Source organism: Poecilia latipinna, unplaced genomic scaffold (genome assembly GCF_001443285.1).
Source record: "Poecilia latipinna isolate Pla-1442-1.1 unplaced genomic scaffold, P_latipinna-1.0 Scaffold2484, whole genome shotgun sequence".
In the NCBI taxonomy this organism is placed as follows: Eukaryota; Metazoa; Chordata; class Actinopteri; order Cyprinodontiformes; family Poeciliidae; genus Poecilia; species Poecilia latipinna.
Genome location: NW_015115100.1, coordinates 64,030 through 87,724, shown reverse-complemented (window position 1 = coordinate 87,724; position 23,695 = coordinate 64,030). Strand labels below are relative to the sequence as shown.

The 23,695-nt window shown below is 38.8% G+C and overlaps 1 protein-coding gene across 20 annotated transcripts in view; it reads left to right on the top strand.

The window, feature by feature from the left end:
• Positions 1-958: 958 nt before the first annotated feature.
• The window catches only part of obscnb (obscurin, cytoskeletal calmodulin and titin-interacting RhoGEF b), a 58,828-nt gene continuing 36,091 nt past the window's right edge, over positions 959-23,695 (top strand). For 11 of the 20 annotated variants that reach the window (XM_015019788.1, XM_015019795.1, XM_015019792.1 and 8 more), the window contains exons 1-33: positions 959-2,041; positions 4,906-5,175; positions 5,369-5,629; positions 6,395-6,700; positions 6,787-7,053; positions 7,171-7,277; positions 7,919-8,087; positions 8,224-8,499; positions 8,588-8,869; positions 9,015-9,290; positions 9,370-9,645; positions 9,763-10,044; positions 10,125-10,406; positions 11,565-11,840; positions 11,924-12,193; positions 12,278-12,544; positions 12,965-13,234; positions 13,342-13,608; positions 14,474-14,740; positions 14,830-14,942; positions 15,038-15,191; positions 15,283-15,444; positions 15,522-15,626; positions 16,447-16,713; positions 18,059-18,328; positions 18,422-18,688; positions 18,775-19,041; positions 20,218-20,484; positions 20,558-20,827; positions 20,942-21,211; positions 21,800-22,066; positions 22,537-22,803; positions 23,498-23,543. In XM_015019788.1, coding sequence (XP_014875274.1) covers positions 967-2,041; positions 4,906-5,175; positions 5,369-5,629; positions 6,395-6,700; positions 6,787-7,053; positions 7,171-7,277; positions 7,919-8,087; positions 8,224-8,499; positions 8,588-8,869; positions 9,015-9,290; positions 9,370-9,645; positions 9,763-10,044; positions 10,125-10,406; positions 11,565-11,840; positions 11,924-12,193; positions 12,278-12,544; positions 12,965-13,234; positions 13,342-13,608; positions 14,474-14,740; positions 14,830-14,942; positions 15,038-15,191; positions 15,283-15,444; positions 15,522-15,626; positions 16,447-16,713; positions 18,059-18,328; positions 18,422-18,688; positions 18,775-19,041; positions 20,218-20,484; positions 20,558-20,827; positions 20,942-21,211; positions 21,800-22,066; positions 22,537-22,803; positions 23,498-23,543 — 8,738 coding nt within the window. In that variant the 5' untranslated portion in view covers positions 959-966. Of the gene's footprint in view, positions 2,042-4,905; positions 5,176-5,368; positions 5,630-6,394; positions 6,701-6,786; positions 7,054-7,170; positions 7,278-7,918; positions 8,088-8,223; positions 8,500-8,587; positions 8,870-9,014; positions 9,291-9,369; positions 9,646-9,762; positions 10,045-10,124; positions 10,407-11,564; positions 11,841-11,923; positions 12,194-12,277; positions 12,545-12,964; positions 13,235-13,341; positions 13,609-14,473; positions 14,741-14,829; positions 14,943-15,037; positions 15,192-15,282; positions 15,445-15,521; positions 15,627-16,446; positions 16,714-18,058; positions 18,329-18,421; positions 18,689-18,774; positions 19,042-20,217; positions 20,485-20,557; positions 20,828-20,941; positions 21,212-21,799; positions 22,067-22,536; positions 22,804-23,127; positions 23,273-23,497; positions 23,544-23,695 lie in introns of all 20 variants that reach the window. The other 9 variants (XM_015019793.1, XM_015019798.1, XM_015019797.1 and 6 more) reach the window with 7 other exon arrangements.

The following is a 23,695-nucleotide window of genomic DNA, read 5'->3' as shown; positions in this document are numbered from 1 at the left end:
TGTTACTGTGTCGCCAAGAAAAATTATAAAGTCAGGGTTTCAAAAAGAAAGATGTATAGATGTGAACAAAGACAAGAGTGTCAATTTATAGCCCAGTTTTTCTCCAAGAGAGGTGGGTAGAATGTGCGAAATTGTCAACCATTTAGCATAGTTAGCTGAGCTACAGACTACTGTTTGCCTCCATTCCACTAGCATTTAATGAATGAAGGAAATAATTTAACATATTCATATATTTAACTTGTACCTGTACTTCCTACCACACTTAACATATTACTCAGACAGCAGCAGCTCTAGCCCTGATAACAGCATAACCCCTGCTCTCTGTCCCAGTGGAAAAGGTGAGCAACACGGTGTTCAATCTATGTGGATTGTTCCTGTCTCTCTACTCTTTTTACAGTTACACAACAAAAACAATTTATTTATTACTCACAGAAATTCAAACAATCTTTATAAAACCTCCTTTTAGCACACTTAGTAGTGAGTGAAAGGTTGACTGAGAGCGCTACGGCTGTTCTCCTGGTTCTGATTGGTTGTTTGTGGTCAGAACAGTCCATTTCTTTAGACAGCTAGTAGCAGCTCAGGGAGGAGGTGGAGGAGATTGATCTTTTCACAGACTATCTGTTTCATAGTAAACTGTCACAACATGGTGGCAGCTTTAACAAATGGTTAAGATACTTTCAGCTGCTGGTCATCTTCTGTAGACAGCTATTTTTTTTTTCTTTTGTTCACCACTTGTTTGTTCACCAAACTTTGCTTGTTTTCTAGGAAGTTGCAGTCATGGTTGGGGTCAAGGAGTAGAAAAAAAATCAGTTCTGTGTGAACTGATGTTACTATATGTATTCTTTGACCCTGTTATTTAGTTGTCACATTTAAATCAAGTTGTCCTTAGATTATTCCCTTATTACTGTTTGTTGTAGTAGCTGTATTAATGTCTTTTTATATGCTTTATTCATCACAGAAGTAAAAATGGATCAAAACCTGTTTGGAGGAGCCCCCAGGTTTCTCACCCGCCCAAAGGCCTTCACAGTGGGTGTGGGCAAGGATGCTACACTCAGCTGCACTGTTGTTGGCAACCCAACTCCAGTAATCACCTGGGAAAAAGACAAGCTCAAGCTTTCGTCTGGGGGCCGCTTTAAAACTGTGGAAGACGGAGACATCTACCGTCTGACCATCTATGACCTTACGCTGGAGGACAGTGGTCAGTACATGTGCCGAGCCAAAAACAACATCGGGGAAGCTTATGCTGCTGTGACCTTGAAGGTGGCCCTCCAAACGGAGATGTCTCAGAGGGCCCCCGTTTTCATGGTGAAGCCTACTTCCACAAGAGTGGCTTTAGGAGGAGAAGTTGTTTTCCACTGCCGGGTTGTGGCTCACCCTGAGGCCACCTTTGAGTGGGAGAAGGACGGGCGCTACCTAGGTGAAACAAACCGCATCAAAATTATGTCCGACAGCGAAAGCAGCACCTTAAAGATCCAAGGTGTGCGCAACCTGGACAGCGGAACGTTCATCTGCAGGGCCCAGAACTCTGTGGGCCGCTCCCAGGCTGCTGCAGCTCTGGTGGTGGATACTCAGGATGCTCGCCACATGTCTGCAGACAAGAGTACCTCTCTCCTCTCGCACATGCAAAAGCGCAAAGAGGAAATGAAGAAGGACATCTCCATCTTTCGCACGGAGGAAAACAGCTCCCTCTCCAAAGCCAACATGACCGATGCCCTGAGTTCCCTGAGCCTGGAGCAGGAGCTGAGGGCGTCTGCACTGGCCAGTCTACCTAAAGGTGTTTTCACCCGCACTTGCACTGTTACTGAGGGCAAACATGCAAAACTCAGCTGCTTTGTGACGGGTCACCCCAAACCACACATTATCTGGAGGAAGGACGGAACTAACATCAGTGAGGGACGCAGGCACGTCATTTATGAGGATCACGCTGAGAACTTCATCCTCAAGATCCTGTACTGCAAGCAGAGTGATAATGGTCTCTATACATGCAATGCCACCAATATGGCAGGCCAGACCTACAGTGCTGTACTGGTTACAGTCAAAGGTAAGGTTTTAAAATGTTCACTCACTGAGAAAAAAAGAAATCTTTTGTGTACATCTAAACTACCTTAGGATGTTTTGCAACTATCATGAAAACACATTATATGCACACTAATGCAGTGATATCCACATTTTTATTTTTTAAAAATTTGTGATTGCAAATAATATTTTATTGAGATTTTTTTAAATTTATTTTTACCTGCTTCCTGGCCGGGAAATTGTCTTATTCTATTTTTACATTTAGTCACACTCTTTCTTTGAAGACACTTGGTTTATTTAGCTAAATTTAATGACGAAGTAAAATGTGTCATTACGCTTGCTTGTGATTAACAGGATGTGTGATAATGTTAACTATAAAATAAATTAAAAACTAAAAATGTGGCACATCATTGTCCCTTGGGCTATGCCTGGGCCACCCCTTCTTTATGTCAGCAACATCTTAAATAGATGCTGCTCCATTATCTACATTTTTCTATCAAGTACAACTTCAATGGATACTAAGCTTTCCAGGTACCACCACCTATACAAGCTTTGTAGAGCTGCAGTACAGCAGGACTTTGACTTGTCTTGTTTGTTTGGGAATGGTGTAAAAAGACAAACTAAAAAAAAAATAAATAAAAAAAAAACAGCTAACATCCATTGACAATGTATTTCTAGGAAATGGCTTATCTATGTGTTAAAGTTTAAATCACAAACATTGTAGTTGGGAAAATTAATGGCAAAGTACTTAGAAGTTAAAAATTTGGGTGTGAACGTTGTCTACATCTGCTTATCCCTGTAGGACAGTCATTTGGGGAGAGGCATGGTATATATGCCCTTGACAGTGCAACAGTCTACCACAGGCCAACACTGACACACAAATTATAAACAACCATGCATACATACTTGAAGGGAAATTAGTGCCCAGTAAGTCAAGTCATGTTTTGGACTGTAGGAGGAAACCAAAGTACCTGGTGAGAACCTGAGTATCCGCAGGAACGACATGCAGATAGAGCACAGGTTGTGACTTGAACCAAGAACTTTCTTGCTGCCAGGCAACAGAACTAACAACTGTGCCAGTGTCATCTCAGTTCATGCATGTTTTGATAATTGAATTTCTGCGTTAGAATCCAAAGCCAAAAAACAGAAAAAAACATTTTTTGTTGTTGCTTTTATCAACATGAAAAATATAGTATATTTGTATTAAATTGTGAGCAGAGTGTGAGAAACACTCTCCTCTGCAAAGTGTAATCAATAATATTATGAGGTGCTTTGCTAGCACAAGTTGAGATAAGGGGGGTGGGCCATCAGAAAGCAAGCCTTTTATAATTTTTATATATTTAAATATGAAAACAAATCCAACAAAACTTAAATTCCAAGAAATTTCTACTCGTTTGTTTTTGACCCCAAAAGGGTAAGAACATTTGTGTTTTTCAATTTAATATTTTAATTTAACAAAAACTGTTTTAACAGAAACACCCAGATTTTTCTTTTAATGTTTTAGTCCATGTTACCGATTGCCGATACCTATAGTATCCAAGTTTGGACTTCAGAAGTAGATGAATAGGGATATATTAGCACTTGTTCAACATTTATTTAAATATGCCTTTTTAGTGTTTTAGTTTTTTTTTTTCCTCTGTAGCACTAAAGGTAGCCCATATCCCATCAGTTTAGGGAACCATAGACCTACATGTACAGTTAAAATGATAGAAAATTATTTTTCTTAAAGTTCACATATTATAGATACAATTGTAGATTCCAGTTGTTGATAAGCACATTCAGCTGCAGATAAGCACACATTTGCTTCTCATTAAAAAGGTCTGTAATATGCCATACGCTACCTATAACTGTAATTACCATGTTAAATCAATGTATTATTCCCTAAGATTTACCTAAATGTCAGTGGCCATAAATTACATGGCTATATTCACCTCGACCCTTTGGAAGTAGGTGTTGTGTTTCATCTATTTCCTACTGGTGATGAGTAGTTCACAGTTTCTCAGATGAACTCACCCTTTCTAGGCCACTGCAAGTGACACTTCCTCCAGGAAGAAAAGTAGCTCAGAGGATGACATCAGTAAATCATATATTTGTGTTGATTCAAAATCTTCATGCACTCTGATGATGAGGAACGATGGATATATATGGAGAGAGTGTGCTGTTTTCAAGCGGTTTCTTTTCCATGAAAGTCATAATAAAAGTTGCCTATATGAATCAAAAAATATTCAGTTATTCAGAAGAATTGTACTATTTTATGTTACTTGTTCATGAAGCCCTTATTTACTTTGATAAGTACATCTGGGCTTTACACCAAAATTGTAATTTGTAAGGATTTCTGCTGTCTTTCCCATGTTAAAACGTGTCTGCAAGATATTAGCCTTTTGAATGTCAATTTGTACTTTATAGCATGTCTGAAAAAAACATGACTGACAAAAGTGGCTTGCAAGGTAAATAAAAACATACAGGATTAAAAGAAAAGAAAACAATAAAATAAAATCAGTATAAGAACATATATGATGAAAATGATGCAAAACAGACTAAAACACAGAAATACCAGAACACAAAATATCTGAGTTCAGACAATCTGACTATCTTAAAAAGGATAAATCAAATATTTTTCTTTAATAATTAATCACGTAAAAGTTAGATTTTTCTTACATTTGACTGACATTATACTTCTTCAATTTAAACTTATTTTGTTGCATTTCTACACATCTTTACAAGAAGTGAGAATAATTTTGGAGTGCACTGCATTTAATCTTGAATTTCCTTCACTTTTACTTAACTAATGTGTAATTTCCTACCTTCTAACGAATGATTGCTCTACACTTTAGAACATTTTATGTCATTTTAAAAATTTGCAGATTTTGTTGTTTTTCTGTTTGTCAGAGCCAAAGGTGCCATTCAAGAAGAAACTGCAGGATGTGGAGGTACAAGAAAAGACCTCAGCCACACTCTTATGTGAGGTGCCACTCATCGCCACTCAGACCGACTGGTTCATGGAGGAAACTAGGCTGGAGCAAAACACTAAATATCGCATGGATGAGGATGGGACCCTGCGTCGCCTTACCATACATAATGTCACCACTAATGACGATGGAGTTTATATCTGCGAGATGAAAGAGGGCAGCCGCACTGTGGCTGAGCTCACTGTCCTGGGTAGGGAAACTGTTCTCTTTGGATTTTTTCAGGCATCTTATTTGTAATTTTGAAGACGTTTGTTTCAAAAATAATTTTTCAAGTGCAGCTACTGTTGTGACCACACTGGTTAACAAAGTTGAGATGAATGCGTATATTTGCTGTTCTTTGTGCTGCAAATATTATTATGTATAAACTTACTCCCATTTACCAGGTAATATCACAAAGAAGCTTCCTCGGAGGACCATCGTTCCAGTCAGTGACACCGTCATCTTTTGTGTTGAGCTGGAGCATCCTTGTCCAGATGCCTACTGGACTCGCAATGGCGAGAAACTGAAGGAAGATTCTCGTACTTCAATCGCCTGTGTTCTTAGACAGTACACGTTAACAATTAAAGACTGCCAGGCAAATGATTCTGGAGAGGTGGCCTTTGTGGCTGGAGATTGTAAGACTTCAACGCGATTCTCTGTCACTGGTGAGTTAAATAATTTCTAAAGACTTTTCTTATATATGGTAAATTGTGCAACATATTGCAGTAAATATTGAAATGTTGGCCTTGGTGAGCATCTAGTTCTGCCTCCACCTATTCCAAGAGCCCTTTAACTGCAGTGTCCTTTAATCTGCATTCCCAGCATGTCTAACCTAAAACCAAATTTGTCATGGCTTTAATATCTATGCCAAAAAAATCGCAATGTATGCATATATACATGAAACAAATAATGCGTTTATAAATAGATGTCTGAAGACATGGTGGGCTACTGAGATATGATGGAGGTAACAGCACTAAGGTTCATCATGGCCCCCACACCAAAAAAAAAAGGGCTCTCAAGTTTTACAAACGTTTGAGTTGTAAAAGACAAAAAAGAGCTAAATAGTATAAATCATATGACATTTTAAGTATGTTACTTCAAGTTCTATTAGTCTAAGTTTCATGTGAATTGACTTATAGGATGTATGTAGAACAAATTGTAATAAAGTAAATTAATGCATGTGCATTAATGCCTATTGTTTTAATTTTGTGTTTTCATCAAAAAATGTCATTAGATGTTGTAAATACTATTCTTAATGTCAAATTAATGCTACATAAACAATGTTGTAGGTTAGATATTAGATGAACTATCATAAATAATGGTAGGCAAAAGGTTCCCATACAACCTGTCAATAGTCATGTAAGAAAAAAAGAGACGATGAAAATTTATTGCACTCAAAGGAACATCTTAATTTTTTTTCCCTACTGTAGCTCCCAGGAAGCATCCTCCTGATCCCCCAGTCGATGCTGTGGTGCAGAACAAGACTGACTCGTCCATCACCATTCATTGGTCTCCCCCTGACAGTGACCGTCCTGTACCCATAAAAGGATACATCGTGGAGAGGAGGAAGGTTGGTGCTTCTACCTGGCAGAGATGCAATGCTGGAGAAATCCTCACAACCACAGAGATCACCATAAGCAGTTTTGCAGAGGAAGTTAGCTACCAGTTCCGTATTTCTGCCACAAATGACTTTGGCCAGAGTCCCTTTCTGGAAGTACCTGGCAGCTTCTACCTTGGTAAGTCTTTCATATTTTTCTTGAAAAGCATCTGTTTTCTGTGTTTTGCTTTTTAATAAATTACTTTGTTTGTCTCTGTTATCCAGAACCCACTGCAGAAATCAGGAAGGGCCTGATGGACAGCTCTGCAGTCTCTGGAGAGGAATTCTCCATCTCTGTGGAGTTGTCGGCTGTTTGTTCAGGCTTCTGGTCCCTGAATGGACGCCTCCTGCGGAGTGGATCAGAATATCTTATCACCAAATCTAAGAACATTCACACATTGCTCATTCGTGTCGTGACCATGGAAATGAATGGAACCGAAATCAAATTTGTGGGTGGAGGTTCTCAGAGCACTTGCATCCTATCTGTGAAGGGTATGTCGTTTAAAAAAAAAGATTATTTTCTGCACTTAGCTTTTATAAGAGTAATCTGTTTTCTCAAGCTTTATGTTTTACTCAGTCATGTATTTTAAGTACAAAAATATGCTATAGCACCCCCTATCAGGTTCACCAACAAGTCCGACCATCCAGAGGTCGTAACCTGCAGCGTCCAAGAGACGGCTCAACTGAGTGCTGAAGTGTCAGACTATGAAACTCAGGTTTGTGTGCAAAACATCTTATATTCACCACTTTGACCATTTTCATATTTAAAAAATAAATCCTGTTGAAGACAGTAATGTATCCTCTTACAGAGCCTTGCATTTCCTCCTCAGACCTTTTCAGATTTAGTCATGTAGCCAGCAGAAGCCATAGCATGACTGTGATATTAGAGACATTTTGGAGAACTAAAACTCTGAAAGATCTGGTGTGCAAATGTAATCAGCCCCCTTTTTGATGATACACTAAATTAAAATCTAGTGCAACCAATATCCATCAGAAGTCAACTAGTTAGTATAAAAGAGCTTACCAATAATTCTCTGTATACACAGCTAATTAGTGAAGGCTTCTAACAGCTTTATGAAGACCAAGGAACACACCAGGCAGGAAGCTTAAAACAGGATTGGGTTAGAAAACAGCCCTTGGTTTTTACATTTCATTCAGTGCACTTCAAGTTTACTATTTGGAAATAGAAAGGCACAGCTGCAAACTTACTGTCATCACACTATTAGCCAGCATACAGAACACTATATGAGGTGGTGACTTTATGCTGTGTTAATGCCTTTATGGATTCTGGTTAGTACTAATGGGAAGATAAGGCTAATTCAGTGCTGTTGGTAAACTGGACTGTTTGGTTCTTCAGGTGGCTTGGTTGAAGAATGGGCGAGAGGTGAAAATGGGGAAGAAGTATGAATCCATTATAAGAGATCGTAAGAGAATCCTGATGGTTCACAATGTCACAGAGGAAGATGTGGGTCTTTATGAGTGTGTCTTATCTGAGGATAGGATGTCAATTCAGCTGACACTGAAAGGTAAGTGAAATAGAACTTTAAAGTGGTTATAACGTTGCACTAACGGACACATAACATCCTGGGTTAAAAGCTTTGTTTCGGTAACCATCGACTACATTTACTGGAATTAATTTAGTTTTATTCTACTTCTGCTTAGATGAGCCTGCCAAATTTCTCAATAAAGCCAGAGGCCCCATGGGAATGTCATCATCCCTTAAAGGAGATCTTGAGCTGACCTGTGAGGTGTCTTCTGCAAGTGCTGTTGTTGTCTGGAAAAAAGATAAAGTTGAAATTAGTGAGGACCAAAGAACAACTATCATCTCCAAAGGGACCCAAAGGAAACTTATCATTAAAAGTGCCAAGAAAAATGATGAAGGATATTATTCTTGTGAGACAGCAGCTGATAAAGTCACATTCCATGTCAAGATAAAAGGTAAAACTGATATTTCTGCTTGTAACATGATGTAAATTGTTGTCATGCAGGTGCTTTAAATTTGAGATCATTTTGTTTTTATTCTCAGAAACCCAAGCAGTAGCTGCATTCTCCAATAAAGAGTCAGTTCAGAGGGACGTCAAAGCCGTCCTCAGCCAGAAATCAACACTTAGCTGTGATGTGTCAGACACTAAGACGGAGGTGAAATGGTACAAAGATGGAAAGTTGCTGGAGTCAAGTAAGAGAATTCTCTTGGAGGCCAAGGGGAGCACCCGTCAGCTGGTGATTGAAAACATCGAGAAGACTGATGCTGGAGAGTATACCTGTGAAGCTGGAGGGGATAAACTGGTCTTCAAGATAACTGTATCAGGTAGGAAGGCTGAACCAGTTAATTTGAAATATGGTTTTCACTGAAGTTGTCCTGATCAGGATGTTTTGACATGCAAGACCAGCTGTTTGCTGATCCCAAATCCCATTCATACCAATACTGTATTTTTTATTGGCTTTACTTTCAGAGGCTCTGTCTGCTTTCTGCAACAAGGAGTTAGTACAGAGGGAGGTGAAAGCCACTCTCTCACAGAAAACCACCCTCAGCTGTGAGGTAGCGGACGTGAAGACAGAGGTGAAATGGTACAAAGATGGCAAACTCCTGACTTCCAGCAAAACGGTTCAAACTGAATCAAAAGGCAAGAGCCGCCAGCTGGTGATTGACAGCGTGGAGAAGAAAGATGCAGGAGAATACACCTGTGAGGCTGGGTCTGAAAAGATGAGTTTTAAGATCAATGTGGCAGGTAAAAATGTTTGGCACATATAAATCGGACTGTTAAGGAGAAATTACTGATATGTTTTCTTTCATGACTGTTTAATCAGAGGCCCAGTCAGCCTTCTTCAACAAGGAGTCAGTCCAGAAGGATATCAAAGCCACTGTGTCTCAGAAAGCTACGCTTAGCTGTGAGGTGTCTGATACCAAGACAGAGGTTAAGTGGTACAAAGATGGCAAGCTGCTCACTTCTAGTAAGACGGTACATACAGCGTCAAAAGGCAGAAGTCGCCAGGTTGTGATAGAGAGCCTGGAGAAGAAAGATGCTGGAGAGTACATCTGTGAGGCTGGTGCGGAAAAGCTTTCCTTCAAACTCCAGGTGGAAGGTAGAATCCAGAGCTAAACTGACACGTAGATGGTCAACGTATTGTACAGAAACTGTAGGAAATGATAGTAAAAAGTAGATTATTGCTAACAAAGTCATATATTCCTACTTCACACAGATGTGCAAGTTCAGTCTGCCTTCTACAAAAAGGATTCTGTGCAGAAAGAAGTGAAAGCCACTCTTTCCCAGAAGGCCACTCTGAGTTGTGAGGTTTCTGACAGCAAGACAGAGGTGAAATGGCACAAAGATGGCAGGCTGCTCACTTCAACCAAAACAATCCACACCGAATCAAAAGGCAAGATTCGCCAGCTGGTGATTGAAAGCGTGGAAAGAAAAGATGCAGGAGAGTATATTTGTGAGGCTGGGTCTGAAAAGCTGCCCTTTAAGTTGCATGTTGAAGGTAAGGCGTTTTTTTATACACCAACGTTTCATATACCTAAGTTTGCAGCTTCAAGATGTTTTCCATTATTATTTTTACAGAGACCCAGCTTAAGTCAGTCTTCTTCAACAAGGAGTCAGTCCAAAAGGAGGTGAAAGCCACTCTGTCGCAGAAAGCCTCTCTGAGCTGCAAGGTTGCTGATGCAAAGACAGAGGTGAAATGGTACAAGGATGGTAAGCTGCTGAAATCCAGCAAAACCATACATACAGAGTCAAAGGGCAAGAGTCGCCAGCTGATGATCGACAGTGTAGAGAAGAAGGATGCTGGAGAATACATCTGTGAGGCCGGGACTGAGAAGTTGGCTTTTAAGATTCATGTGGCAGGTAGGAGAAAAGAAAACAATACTTCTTTCTGTTGTAGGCATATACCATTACACTGGATTTATTTCACAGCTTTGCTTTTCTGAAACATTTTATTACTTGGACCTTTTGTTAGCACTTTTTTTTGAAGGGTTCAAAATAAAAGACAGAGAAGAACACAAAGTAAGCAACTTCCTAAATGGACCGAGTCAGCATGAACAAGTGTGAAAATCCTACATGAACAAGTAAAAAGTTTGTTTACAGTAGCTGAAAGTAGAAGTGCTGATTCAAAATTTTTGTAGCTGATTTTTGACCTTCGGTTTTAATAAAGCTTTGACTTGCTGATTGCATATTTTTGACAAATTGTCTTTAAAGATTAATCCAATAAAAAATCTGTAAAAACGACTTTAAAAATAATAATCATTTTTTTGCCTTTCACATTAATGGATCTTAATTGTTTACATTAGGAGCATAGGCCACAACACAAATCATGTGTGTTTAACAACAGTCACTCTGAAACAGTGCTTTACTGCTTCAAAGACAAAGAAAACGATATAAAAATAAATTCTAGCATTAGCAATTAGTGTGATTAGCACATTAGCTTCACAAAACGGTTGTCTACTTGTATATTTTCAACAGAATGTACATCCTTATGTTCTCAAAAGGCTCCCAACATTTCCAAATGTAGCGTTTTCCACAACAGACAGACAGACAGAGCTTGATAGTTCAGATGGATTAAACAGTGTAATGACTGTATCTCATTCAGCCTTCCTATTACATACTGAAAATTTCACTCTCTCTGACTTTTATAAAAAGTGAGTAAAAGTGAGTCGACTCATGTCGACTCACTCTGACATGAGTTGCAGACATGTCATAGAACATACAGTTTTCTGTCATATAGCCTCTTACATCTTTGTACTTCATCTGACACACTAATTCTAAAATGCTTAACGCTGAATCGTCTTTGCGCAGTAACAGAGATTAGGTGTGTTGCGCTTACTGATTGAGAAAAGATTACATTTTTGACATTCCAGCTATCTACTAGTCAAGGTCAACTAAGCTGAAAGGTTGTCCAGTACCGGTCCCCAGTTGGATCCTTTGTGTATTTCCAGCTGAAAAATCCCACTTATGTTAATCAGATGAACCGAAGTGTTTATGACACATATTTCATTTGTTCTTTAGAAACTACAACTGGCTTCTCTACCAAGGAATCAGTTCAGAGAGAAGTGGAAGCTGCTCTCACTCAGAAAGCCACTCTAAGTTGTGAAGTTTTAGACTCCAAAATGGAGGTGAAATGGTTCAAGGATGGAAAGGTTCTCACTTTGAGTAAGGGGATCCACATGGAATCAAAGGGCAAGACCCGTGAGCTGGTAATAGACAGAATGGAGAAGAAAGATGCTGGAGAATATACCTGTGAAGCTGGAAGCGATAAGCTGGTCTTCAAGCTGCAATTGACAGGTACCAGTATATTACAAATAAAGTTTTAACTGCAGAGATTATGTTCTGTAACAAAACACTTAAAAAAAAATTGTGTCCTGTAGACATGGCTGTGAAGTTTAAGAAGCCTACCAAAGATACATTTATTGTTGAAGCAAGTGAAAGAGTTGTTTTAACAGCTGAAGTGACCACAGAAGTTGGTAATGTGAAGTGGTTCAGAGATGGAGTGGAGATAAAGGAGAGCAGCAAGTGTGAAATACGAAAAGATGGGCTTTCTCGCACTTTGACACTGAAATCGGCAGAGACCAAAGACAGCGGAACGTACTCCTGTCAAACTCCGGATGACAAAGTGGAATTCAAAGTTCAGGTTAAAGGTAGGTCAAATAAAACTATTTCTACATCTGCTTCTGCAAATGTTTAATTTTCTTTTCCCCTGTTATCCCATGCTTTCATTTCAGATTCAGCTTTGAAGTTTGTTGTTCCTTTGAAAACTGCTACAGTGGAGTTAGGAGGAACACTCAGCCTAATTTGTGAGCTAAATCAGGCCTCAGGGGATGTTCTCTGGCAGCACCAGGGCCGTGAAATTAAACCTGGAAACAGGCACTGTGTCCGAACAGATGGAGCTAAAAGGATCCTCACTGTCACAGCAGTCACTAAAGAAGATGAAGGGGAATACAGCTGCGTGTGTAAAAATGACAAGACCTCTGCTAAAGTAACTTCTAAAGGTAATTAAATCTGAAAATTTACATATAAACTTGCAATCTTTACAACTGTGCCAAAATATTCGAGCCATAAATGAGAACCTTGAATGGATTTTAGGGACATTCCTCCACTATAAAACACATAAAAGCATCCAATGTGTGTTTAAAGAGTTATGTTTTTTGTGAATAAGACCAGAACAGAGTCTTGGACCTTAATATTTACTAACATCAGCAGGTCCGTACCGTTCTTGCACCTCTTATTTCACTGACCTAAATACACAGAAGGGTATTTCATTTTCACTTAATTTTTTGCAAACTTTGTATTTTTGTAAATGGTGCTGTAGAATCTATGTTTCTTATGTCTTTATGTGTTTTTATAGTCAGTGTACACCTGTTAGTGAAAACGCCTGATTGCATCTTAAAAACTGGCTTCATTCTTTTCAGCACCAAGACTCGTGAGGTTGACCGCTAAACTGAACAACGTCGCCGCAATGGAGGGAAAGGACGCCATTTTCAAATGTGCAGTCACTCCGGCTGACGTCAATGTTCGGTGGTTCCACAACAATATACCCGTCACTGCTGGGCCCAAGTACAAACCTGAGCATGGAGGTGGTAGCTTCGCACTAACCATCACTTCAGTCACACAGAAAGATGCAGGAGAAGTTAGTGTTGATGCAGAAGGCAAAAGCTGCAAAGCAACTCTTCAAGTTCAGCGTAAGCTTAGAAATGTTTTCTTCAGTAGCTGCCAGTTTTACTTTTGTTCATTTGCAATTTCCAAGAAATACAAAATATGTGTAAATCACCACGTCTGCTTTTCCAAGGTGAACCTGTCACTTTTAAGAAAAAGTTGGAAAATATGACGGTGGAAGAAGAGAATGAAGTGAAACTGGAAGTAGTGCTGAGTAAGCCTTCAGATGAAGTCAAGTGGATGAAGAACAGTGTTGTTGTGCAGCCCGCAGGAAACATAGAGATCCGAGTTGAAGGAGCGAAGCAGGCTCTAATTTTCAAGAGAGTAACTTATTCTGACCGCGGGATATACTCTTGTGAGACTTTGGATGACAAGACTCAAGCAAAACTCACTGTTGAGAGTAAGAATAATCCCTAATAATGTTTTTGGAGAGACTAATACAATATGCATATCTGGTGCTACCATACAACTCTTGAACCACAGTAACAGAATGCGTTTCCCAATTGTATATAGAGGATTGCTTAGCATTTACTTTTCACAGGATTTTGTTCACTTCACATCAAATTTTTTCTGATTGACAGAAATTTAGTTTTACAGTTTCAGCTGTTATGGTGGTGATTTATATTTAGTCCAGGTTGCTATGTAGAATGATGAGAAGAAGTATTGATCGGTATTAAAAAAAAAAAAAAAAAGCTCTGTGCTTCTGACCTTAAAATCATTTTCTCATTCTTCAATAATCTTATAATCAACTCAGGGGAAAGTGTTATAAAAGGGCCTATCATTTGTCATTCCGACTGAATTAGCAGGGCAGATGGTTCATTTTAAAGAAAGTTTTGCTTGAAACATTCTTCTTTTGTCAACCATGATTGCTTCAAAGGAAACACCTGCTGTCATAACCATTTTGACAAACACTCTCTAGATTCGACTTTTGCCATCAATTCAGAAGCAGTTGGGTTATGAAGAAAATATTCGAAGGCATGTTAAATGTAGTAAATACTCCAAAAGTGAGTATGACCAGTCATTCAGAAATTTGCTCAGAAGTTTAAATCAAGTATGTCAGAGTTACAGCCCAAAATCATGAAAAATAAATCAAGACTCACTCTTTGCCTATGCTTCAAATCTGTTAAAGAGACTTTGTTTATCAAAGACATTTGACAAAAAGACCTAATGAAGTGAAATTTTATCAAAAACTGTTTCCATTATTCTTCAACCTTTTTCCACTTTCTCACTGTATGATGATCACTAAATGTTGTTTTCCCCTCCAGTGAAGAAGATTCAGGTAATAAAAGCTCTAACAGAAACAAAAGCTCATGAAACGGAGACAGTGACTCTTGAAGTGGAGCTGAGTCAAGCTGATGTTGAAGGCTCGTGGACCAGAGATGGGGCCAAGTTAAGGTCAGGGGCAAACTGCCGCATCACGACCGTGGGAAAAAAGCATACCCTGACGCTTTCCAATCTGAAGAGAGAGGATGCCGGGACTATTTCCTTTCAAGCAGAGGGAGTCCATACCTCAAGCAAACTGATTGTCACAGGTAAATTCTGCTGATTATTTGTTCTACTGGGGAATTGTCTGAACATTGCCATTTTTTTTTTTTTTGACTTAAATGTGCTAATCATACAGAACCTCTTGCTATGATCTCCAAACCCATAATGGACATCAATGTTCCTGAGAAGGAGAAGGCAACATTTGAATGTGAAGTGTCTAGAAACAACGCAGAAGTTAAATGGTTCAAGGTGAAAAGTTACTTGTTCATCTATATAAGCAAAATAAAAATATCCTATTCAAAAGTAATATTAATAACATTTTGAAAACAACAACAATTCTGCAGGATGATGTTGAACTGAAGCCAACAAAGAACGTTGCTATTCATTCCTTGGGCCGAAAGCGCACATTAGTTATCAACAAATGCACGCCTGAAGATGGAGGCACTTACATCTGTCGCACAACTGATGATAACACCTCTGCTAAGCTCACTGTGCAAGGTGATTAATTACCTGCACATTTAGTTAACCAGTCAAAGTGTGCTTTTTTTTATTGTTCTAATGAAATTCATTCTTAATTTGCTTCCTGTAGCCAGAGATATCAGGATTGTTAAGAAGCTACAAGATGTGGAAGCGGTGGAGAAGGAGAGTGCTTCGTTTACCTGTGAAATCTCTCATGACGACGTGGAGTACCAGTGGTTCAGAGGAAATGCTAAAATTAAAGCCAGCGAAAATGTCAAGATGAGACAAGAGGGTAAGGATTTAAAAAAAAAAAATTAAAATGATTAGAACTTTTATGTTTTTATTTGAAAATGTTTTATCCTCTTCTAGGCAGAACATATACACTGCTGTTTAAATCTGTAACTCCTGAAGACATGGGTGAAATTAGATTTACAACTGAAAAAGCATCTTCAGCTGCAAAACTTAAAGTGAAAGGTAAGCAGTTGTTTATTTTTTTTGAATATTTATAAATTTTTCAAATGCTGAATGGAGAACGGCATGAACCTTTCATAGTCTTGCAATTGGATTGATCATGTCCATTGGGTCAAAAGTGTTAGAATGAATGCCATACCTATCTGCATATTGTAAGCACTGCTTCCTCTAAATCTACACACTGGCTACTGCAATTTAAATTTCATAATCTTATTTTACGCAACATACTATATTAAGATTAAATCTTCACATACCTACTAGATGTATATTTATCTAAAAATAGGAAACACATTGCATCATTCTGACTGCTTTTAATTTGATAGGATTGACTATCCAATTGCAAATTGCATTTCGATTTTTATTCCTCATTGAGGCCTGATGGTACCCCAAATGCATTTCATTGAGAATCAAACTTGGTGATTTTTTTTTTTTTTTTTTGCATCAAAATTTTAGCCTGACATTTTGGCATAACTGATGTAGGCAATTGTGTGATTACTCTGTAATTTTGACTTTTTGTTGCCAATGATCACATTGCATATGCAAAATGTATTCAGCTTCAATGTAAAGGGTGGGAAACAGTCAAAGTTACATTGAGCTGCATCAATTTGTGGATTTTATCTGGCATTTTTATGTTATAGCTTTGCTTTTGTGTTCCATTGCCAGAATACCTACCGCTGATTTCTCTGGCTTTGGCAGAATTATTGAGCAATGGTCTTCTTATCATGTGCTTTAGCACGAGCTATAATAAGACCTGTTGCACTGATAGGCCTTTTTTGAGACACAATTACTAGTCTACAATCACGCCATGTTCATGTTACTATAGAACTGCCTGTCAAGTTTGTGAAGAAACTCAGGGATAAGATAGCAATGTATAAGCACCGTGCTCATCTTGAATGCCAAGTGTCACGTGCCACTGCAAAAGTGAAGTGGTTCAAGAACAAGATGGAGATCAAAGCCAGCAAAAAATATGAGATCAAAGGTGAAGATGTGTACCGAAAGCTCACCATCAATGACGTGGATTCTGGTGATGAAGACATGTATACCTGCGATGCTACAGATGACAAGACATCCTGTAAAGTGCTTGTGGAAGGTAAAACGGAAGATGACAAAGAATACTTGTACACTTAGTGTTGCTATGAATAGATACACCCACAAAACAAGCCATCAGACTGAGAGTCAATGAGGCATAGATCTATTTATCAGTGTGAAATAATCTACTAATGGGATAAAACCTGGACATCTACCAATTTGTATTTTGTTTCTTCCTGTAACCAATCTCACCTACTAATTTATTAAGATCAATTAACTTTTTTATCCTATAAACCAAATGAAAAGTTTTAAATGCTATTGCCGATAACATCTATGTAATTTGTCTAAGTGATTAGGATCACAAAAGAAGGTATTCATGGCTATAAGTGTAAGTGTGATTCATTACAAGAAATGTATTTGCTCCAAATATGTACGTTTCTAATAGTTCTAGATTAATTGTGATGACAGTAAAATATTATCAATAGATCAAAGATTCAAAGACATAAGAACTTGATAAAGGAATACCATGGTTATTACCAAACCTTGCTCCTCAATTTTTTTTACCATTTGCGAATGATGTGGTTGTGATGGTAAGTTAATTTCATGACCATTAGTGGGCAGTGGAGTGGTTCACAGCTGAACACTAGGTGTACGCATGAGAGTCAGCTCGTCTAATTCTAAGGACATGGTTCTAAATTGGGAAATAGTGGACTGCTCCCTCCTGACCAGATATCTGGGTAACACTTTATTTGAAGGGGTGTGCATAAGACTGACATAACACTGTCATAAACATGACATAATATCTGTCATGAACATGAACGAGTCCTTATGACTGTCTGTGATTGTTGTCATGAAGTGTCATTTGGTAAATATTGACACTTTTAATGCAAAGTTGCTTTAAAAGTTGCATTAAAAGTCCATTAAAAATGCCAACTTTGCATGATTTTGTAAATAATGACAATTTAATTCAAAGTTCTACTACTTCTAATGCCCAAGGTCAGAATGCCCTTGGGCATCTCTTTTGCCCAAGGGCATTCTGACCAGAATCCCCTTTTAGGGTTTTCAGACATATCTCACTGCTAGGATAGCCTGAGAGAAATCCAGAAGTTGCGGGGTAAACCATCTAGAAATGACTTCAAGTAGTTTCCAAAATAAATTATTACTCAAACGATCAACAAAATATCTGAGTGTAAAGACACATACAGCCAGGTGACTTTTTAGATATGTGTTTTTTGGGCAAATGTCAGTAAATTAAATTTTGATCATTGTTTTTGTGCTAGTCAAATTACCTGAATGGTCATTCTTGGATCATATAACTAATAAAACATTATACAAATATCTGTTACCTTGAGAATAATGGATGCCATTTGTCATTTCTTACTTTGATCTTTTTGTGATTCTTACAGAACAGTCCATCAGTATCGTACGGGAACTCAGTTCAGTCGAGGTGACGGAACCTTTTGCAGCTGTTTTTGAAGTTGAAGTCAGTATGGAATTAGTGAAACTTCCGATTTGGACTTTGAGTGCGGTTCCTGTGCAGGAGGGTGTTGATGTTGAGATGGAGAAAGAAGGCACCATGCATCGTCTCACTTTTAAAAAGACCAAAGCGTCAATGACTGGACCAGTTCAATTCACTGCAGGGAAAAGCAAATCTCTTGCTCAACTCACAGTCAAAGGTGAATACTTTTTTTCAGGCTCTCACAACAATTGGGTATATTTTGTTTTCTGCATTAATACTGTTGTTATCATATACTTTTCTGTATGTTTAGAGCGCCCACTTGAGATCACTGAGCATATCAAAGATGTAAAGGCAAATGAAAAAAGCTTTGCTGCACTTGCTTGCAAATTTTCTGCCACACCTCCAGAAGTGAAGTGGTTCAAAGGTCAGGTTCTTCTGGCAGCGTCAGATAAATACAACATAAGACAAGATGCTGCGAGGGCTCAACTTACTGTTCAAAAATTGACTGAAGAAGACAGTGGGGAGTACCGCTGTCAGTCAGGTCCTGCTGAAACCAAAGGGACTCTAACTGTTGAAGGTATGATTTATATTTGATGGAAAACTGCATACTCGCATAACTTATGCAGTTGACATTATAACTACTTTCTTGTTTTAACTTCTCAGTACGAGAAATAAAGATCACCAAGCACCTAGCTGACACAGAGGTTGATGAAGACAGCGATGCAATGTTCACATGTGAGATCAACTACCCTGATGAAGATGCACAGTGGCATCTGAATGAGAAGGTCCTGTTCACCAATGAGGTGAACACCATCACACATGAGGGCAAGGTCCACAAGCTCACGCTGAAGAACTTGGCTCCTCAGGATGGAGGAACTATCACCTTTCAAGTACGCAAAGTGAAAGAATCTGTCACACTGAAGGTTAAAGGTAAGCAATGCCATTTGCTGTCTTTTAATACCTGGCCTCAAACTTCCTGGTTACCTAAATTAATTTACTGCTCAAAAACATATAATTGCAGTGCCTTGCAAAAGTATTCAAAGTATTTTGGAACTTTGTGAAATTTTGTCACATTGCAACCACATATGTCTATATATTTTCTTGGGATTTTATATGATAGACCAACACAAAGTATTTTTGTAGTTTACTTTAGTATTCCTAAATAAATTCCAGTTTAACAAATTGCCCACAGAGGTAAATAGACCTGTCTGTAATGTGAACTCAGTATGTATGGAGCTGGTTTCTCGCATCATTAAGACATAAGAGATGGAAACAGAAGCAATACCCCAAACTTTGAGTTTCTGGTGAAGTTCTGTTTCATCCATTTTGACAATGGAAAGAGTATTGCTCTTACTTAAACATGACCATCTGCCTAACCTGATCTGTCAAACAAGAGGAACGCTAAACAGAGGAGCAGACAAGGGGCCCATGGCAACACTGGAGAAGATGTAAAGGTCAGGTGGGAGAATCTTTTGAGGGGACAGCTAAGAGCTGTACACCTCAAAAATTTTGTCATTATAGGAAAGTGACAAGAAGAAGGTCAGTGTTGAAATAAAGTCATAAGTGTGACAGAGGCATGGAAGTGCTCCTTTAATGTTATAATAGCCTACTTAAAGTCCAAATCTATATTAAATTTAGAGTTTGTGGCAAGATTTAAATTTAGTTTTGATTGTTGCTCTCCATCCAATAGTGAAGGGTCATTTCAAAAGCATCAGCTGTAAGAGCCGATGCTTTGAAGTGAATCAGAAGAGCCTCCAAGAACTCCCATGGAGTGACAGCCTGCTCTCTGCTCTCCACTTGTTTTCTTCCTTTCACTGCTCACACTCATTCTCATGCTCGGTCACTGAAGGCTTATTACAAATGCATGCTATACTTATATATATTGCCTCATTTGCTTCCACTTTGTGGAGCCATAAAATTAAATCTCTGTAAAAAAATATTTAAGTGTATGGTTGTGAGATGACAAAATGTGGCAAAGTTCAATGGGTATGAAGTTCACTGTATGTAATTAGGGTGAACACAGATGCTAGTGTTTGGACTTCATCTTCTTATAGTGTATAGAAATAAATCTGGCTGTTTGTTTCTCCCACCTTTCTTAACCTGCAGAGAAACGAGCTGTGTTCCTCAAGTCACTAGACGATGTCACAGGAGAGGAGAAAGGCATGATAACTTTGACATGTGAAGCAAACAAGCCAAGAGTTTCTCCAATATGGAGAAAAGAGGATAAAGTGTTAAAAGCTGGACCAAAATATGAGCTCCTTCACACGGGCAAGTCTTTGGGACTGATTGTTAAGGATGTGACCAAGGAAGATGCTGGAGAATACAGTTGTGATCTTGGCACAGAAGTCACAAAGGCAAAGGTCACTGTAAGAGGTGAGTACCCTTTTGGGTAAGCAATTTAGAGTTAAAGTGAAAAAAAAAAAAACCTCTTTCTTTCCTATCCTAGAAATTGGTATCGGCATCACAAAAAAACTGAAATCCGTTGTGGTGAATGAAGGAGACACATGCAGCTTTGACTGCATTCTGTCGCGCGAGAGCATTGATGACTGCTTGTGGTCTGTCAACGGCAAAGCCGTTAAAAACAGAGGTCGCTATAAGATCTCCAGTCAGGGGCGAAAGTACACTCTGACCCTGAAGGATGTGACCCCTGCTGATGCTGGTGAGGTGGTCTTCAGCATTAAAGACCTGAGCTCCAAAGCGACACTAAAAGTTGAAGGTAAGTCACTTCATAAATTTTGAATGTATCAGAATAGTTATTCAGAATTGGTGATTAAAATAGAGGCATACATACCAAAATAAGTCATCTAAACATTGTGTTTCCATGGCACAGGAAAAGCTTCGTCTCTATCAACTGGGCTTCAGAATGTTTCTGTTGTGTGGGGCGAAGATGCTGTTTTTGCCTGTGAGGTTACACAGGCTAGTTTTACTGTAAAGTGGGCTAAAGATGGTAAAGCCATCAGAACAAGCAAGAAGTATGAGATCAGTCAACAGGAGAAGCTCATGAAGCTCACCATTCGCAATGTGTCTGCTGAAGATTCTGGGGAGTACAGCTGTGAAGTTGTTGGAGGTGCAACCACAAGAGCCAAGCTGGAAATTAAGGGTAAGGATGAAATGTATACACTTTATGAACTATCTTTTTACTTATGTAGACACAGCTGGCCAACTTACTATTTATTTATTTATTTATTTATTTATTTATTTATTTATTTATTTATTTATTTATTTATTTATTTACTTACTTACTTACTTCAAACTGGAAATAAAATGTATCCTCCTTGCATATTATCTGAATATTCTAAAGAAAAATTATTCACAATAAACCACTTTCAGTAGGAGTTTAATATCAAACAATAATATAAAAAATAGCAAAAATAATTAAACATTTAAAGTTCAGATTCTCCTTTTTTTCTTCCTTAGTATTTCTTTCTGTGAACTCGTAGAGATTTGTACATGTTCATAACATTACTTTTAGACACACATAGATGTTTTACATTTAATTTATTAAGAATATTCAGTATTAGCAGAAATGTTTAATACATTGCTGCTAAACATTATAGTCTGACGTGAGACCAGACAATTTTCTTCCTTTTTCCAGCCATATATTGAACATTGGTGTTCCCCAAAAATATATAGCAAACCAATGAGATGGTTGTTACTCTCTAAACGGTAGCAATTTTACTTTTACCAGAACCGATCCATAAATTCACCAAAGCGCTTGAGGACATCCAAGCAGATGAGCGGACCTCTGTGACCTTGCGTTGCGAAACGGCACAAACTCCATCCACAGTGACGTGGCTGAAAGGCCACACAGAGCTCAGGGCTGGAGGTCAGTACGAGATGTCCCAGAAGGAGAAGGTCCTAACTCTCATCATTAAACACCTGGAGGAGAAGGACACTGACATCTACACATGTGACGTGGGCACTGCGAAAAGCATGGCAAAGGTGACTGTGAAAGGTGAGAAATTAGGAATATGTAAGGAACTGAAAACTTCACTTTCAATTCCACCCCAATCTGGCTTAACACAAAAATTGAATAAATGTCATTCCCTCTTAATCCACATTGGATGACTCATAAGCTATATTGAGTTGTATTGTTTTGTTCTCCAACTAAAACATTAATTAATCCAAAACCTGCTGCCTCCAATATCCAGTGGAGGAAATGACCAGAACATCTTATACCAAGAGAAAAACATGACTCAGGTATACCCTCTGTATACGTAAAATCGTGAATTTAGTGATGAAGAGAGGGGAGATTATCCTTGCTTTTGTGGGGACCAGACAACTTCTGCTAACCTAAAAGTGGTGGTATGAATTCATGTCTTTGTTATAAGAGGTTTATAAAGTTTAATCAAAAAACACGAAACCTTTGATGTTTTCTTACTATTTGTGTCAAATTTTGCTGTTTTATAAAACCCACTTGTGCAGCATTGCCAACGACATTTGTGAAAAAGTTGGAGAGCCAGGAGGCCGAGGAAGGAGCCAGTGTTACTTTGCATTGTGAACTCTCCAAACCTGGAGTCTCTGTGGAGTGGAAGAAGGGAACACAGGTTCTGAAGTCTGGAGAGAAGTACCAGATGAAGCAGAAGGCCTCTGTGAATGAACTCATTATTAGCAAGGTGGTGCCAGAAGACAGTGGAGATTACAGCTGTTTGTGTGGAGACCAGAAGACCACAGCCAACCTCAAGATCAAGGGTAGGAGGAGGATTTATTATGAGTTCCTTTCAACGGGTTTTTGTGTGTTTGTGGTTTTTGTTGTAGATCTTGTCTGTGATTAATGTGTCAAACAGTCCGTGTTAGACCTATTTGTTCAGTGTGAGTGCACTCTGTGCTTATTCGTGTACTATTTGTTGTAGCAAGAATACCATTGACAATATTACAACTAATGACCATGCAGCCCAACCAGCGATCTTCAAACAGAAGTTGGAGAAGCAGGAGGCCGAGGAAGGAGCCAGTGTTACTTTACAGTGTGAACTTTCCAAACCGGGAGTCTCTGTCCAATGGAAGAAGGGAACACAGGTTCTGAAGTCTGGAGAGAAGTACCAGATGAAGCAGAAGGCCTCTGTGAATGAACTCATTATAAGCAAGGTGGTGCCAGAAGACAGTGGAGATTACAGCTGTGTCTGTGGTGACCAGAAGACCACAGCCAACCTCAAGATCAAGGGTAGGAGGAGGATTTATAGTTAGTTTATTGCAACAAGTTTTTTTTTGAGTGTGTATTTCTTTCATGTATGTATTTAAGGCTGTTTGTTGGAGTTCCTGTCTGCCATAAATATGTGCAAACTGTCAGTGTAAGCTCTGCTTGTTCAGCTTTATTGTGATTTGTGCTTGTTTATGTGAAATTTGCTGTGACATACCATTGATTGTGTAATAACTAATGACCACACAGCCCAACCGGTGACCTTCAAACAGAAGTTGGAGAGCCAAGAGGCTGAGGAAGGAGCCAGTGTTACTTTGCGTTGTGAGCTCTCCAAACCTGGAGTCCCTGTGGAGTGGAAGAAGGGAACACAGGTGCTGAAGTCTGGAGAGAAGTACCAGATGAAGCAGGAGGCCTCTGTGAATGAACTTGTTATTAGCAAACTATTGC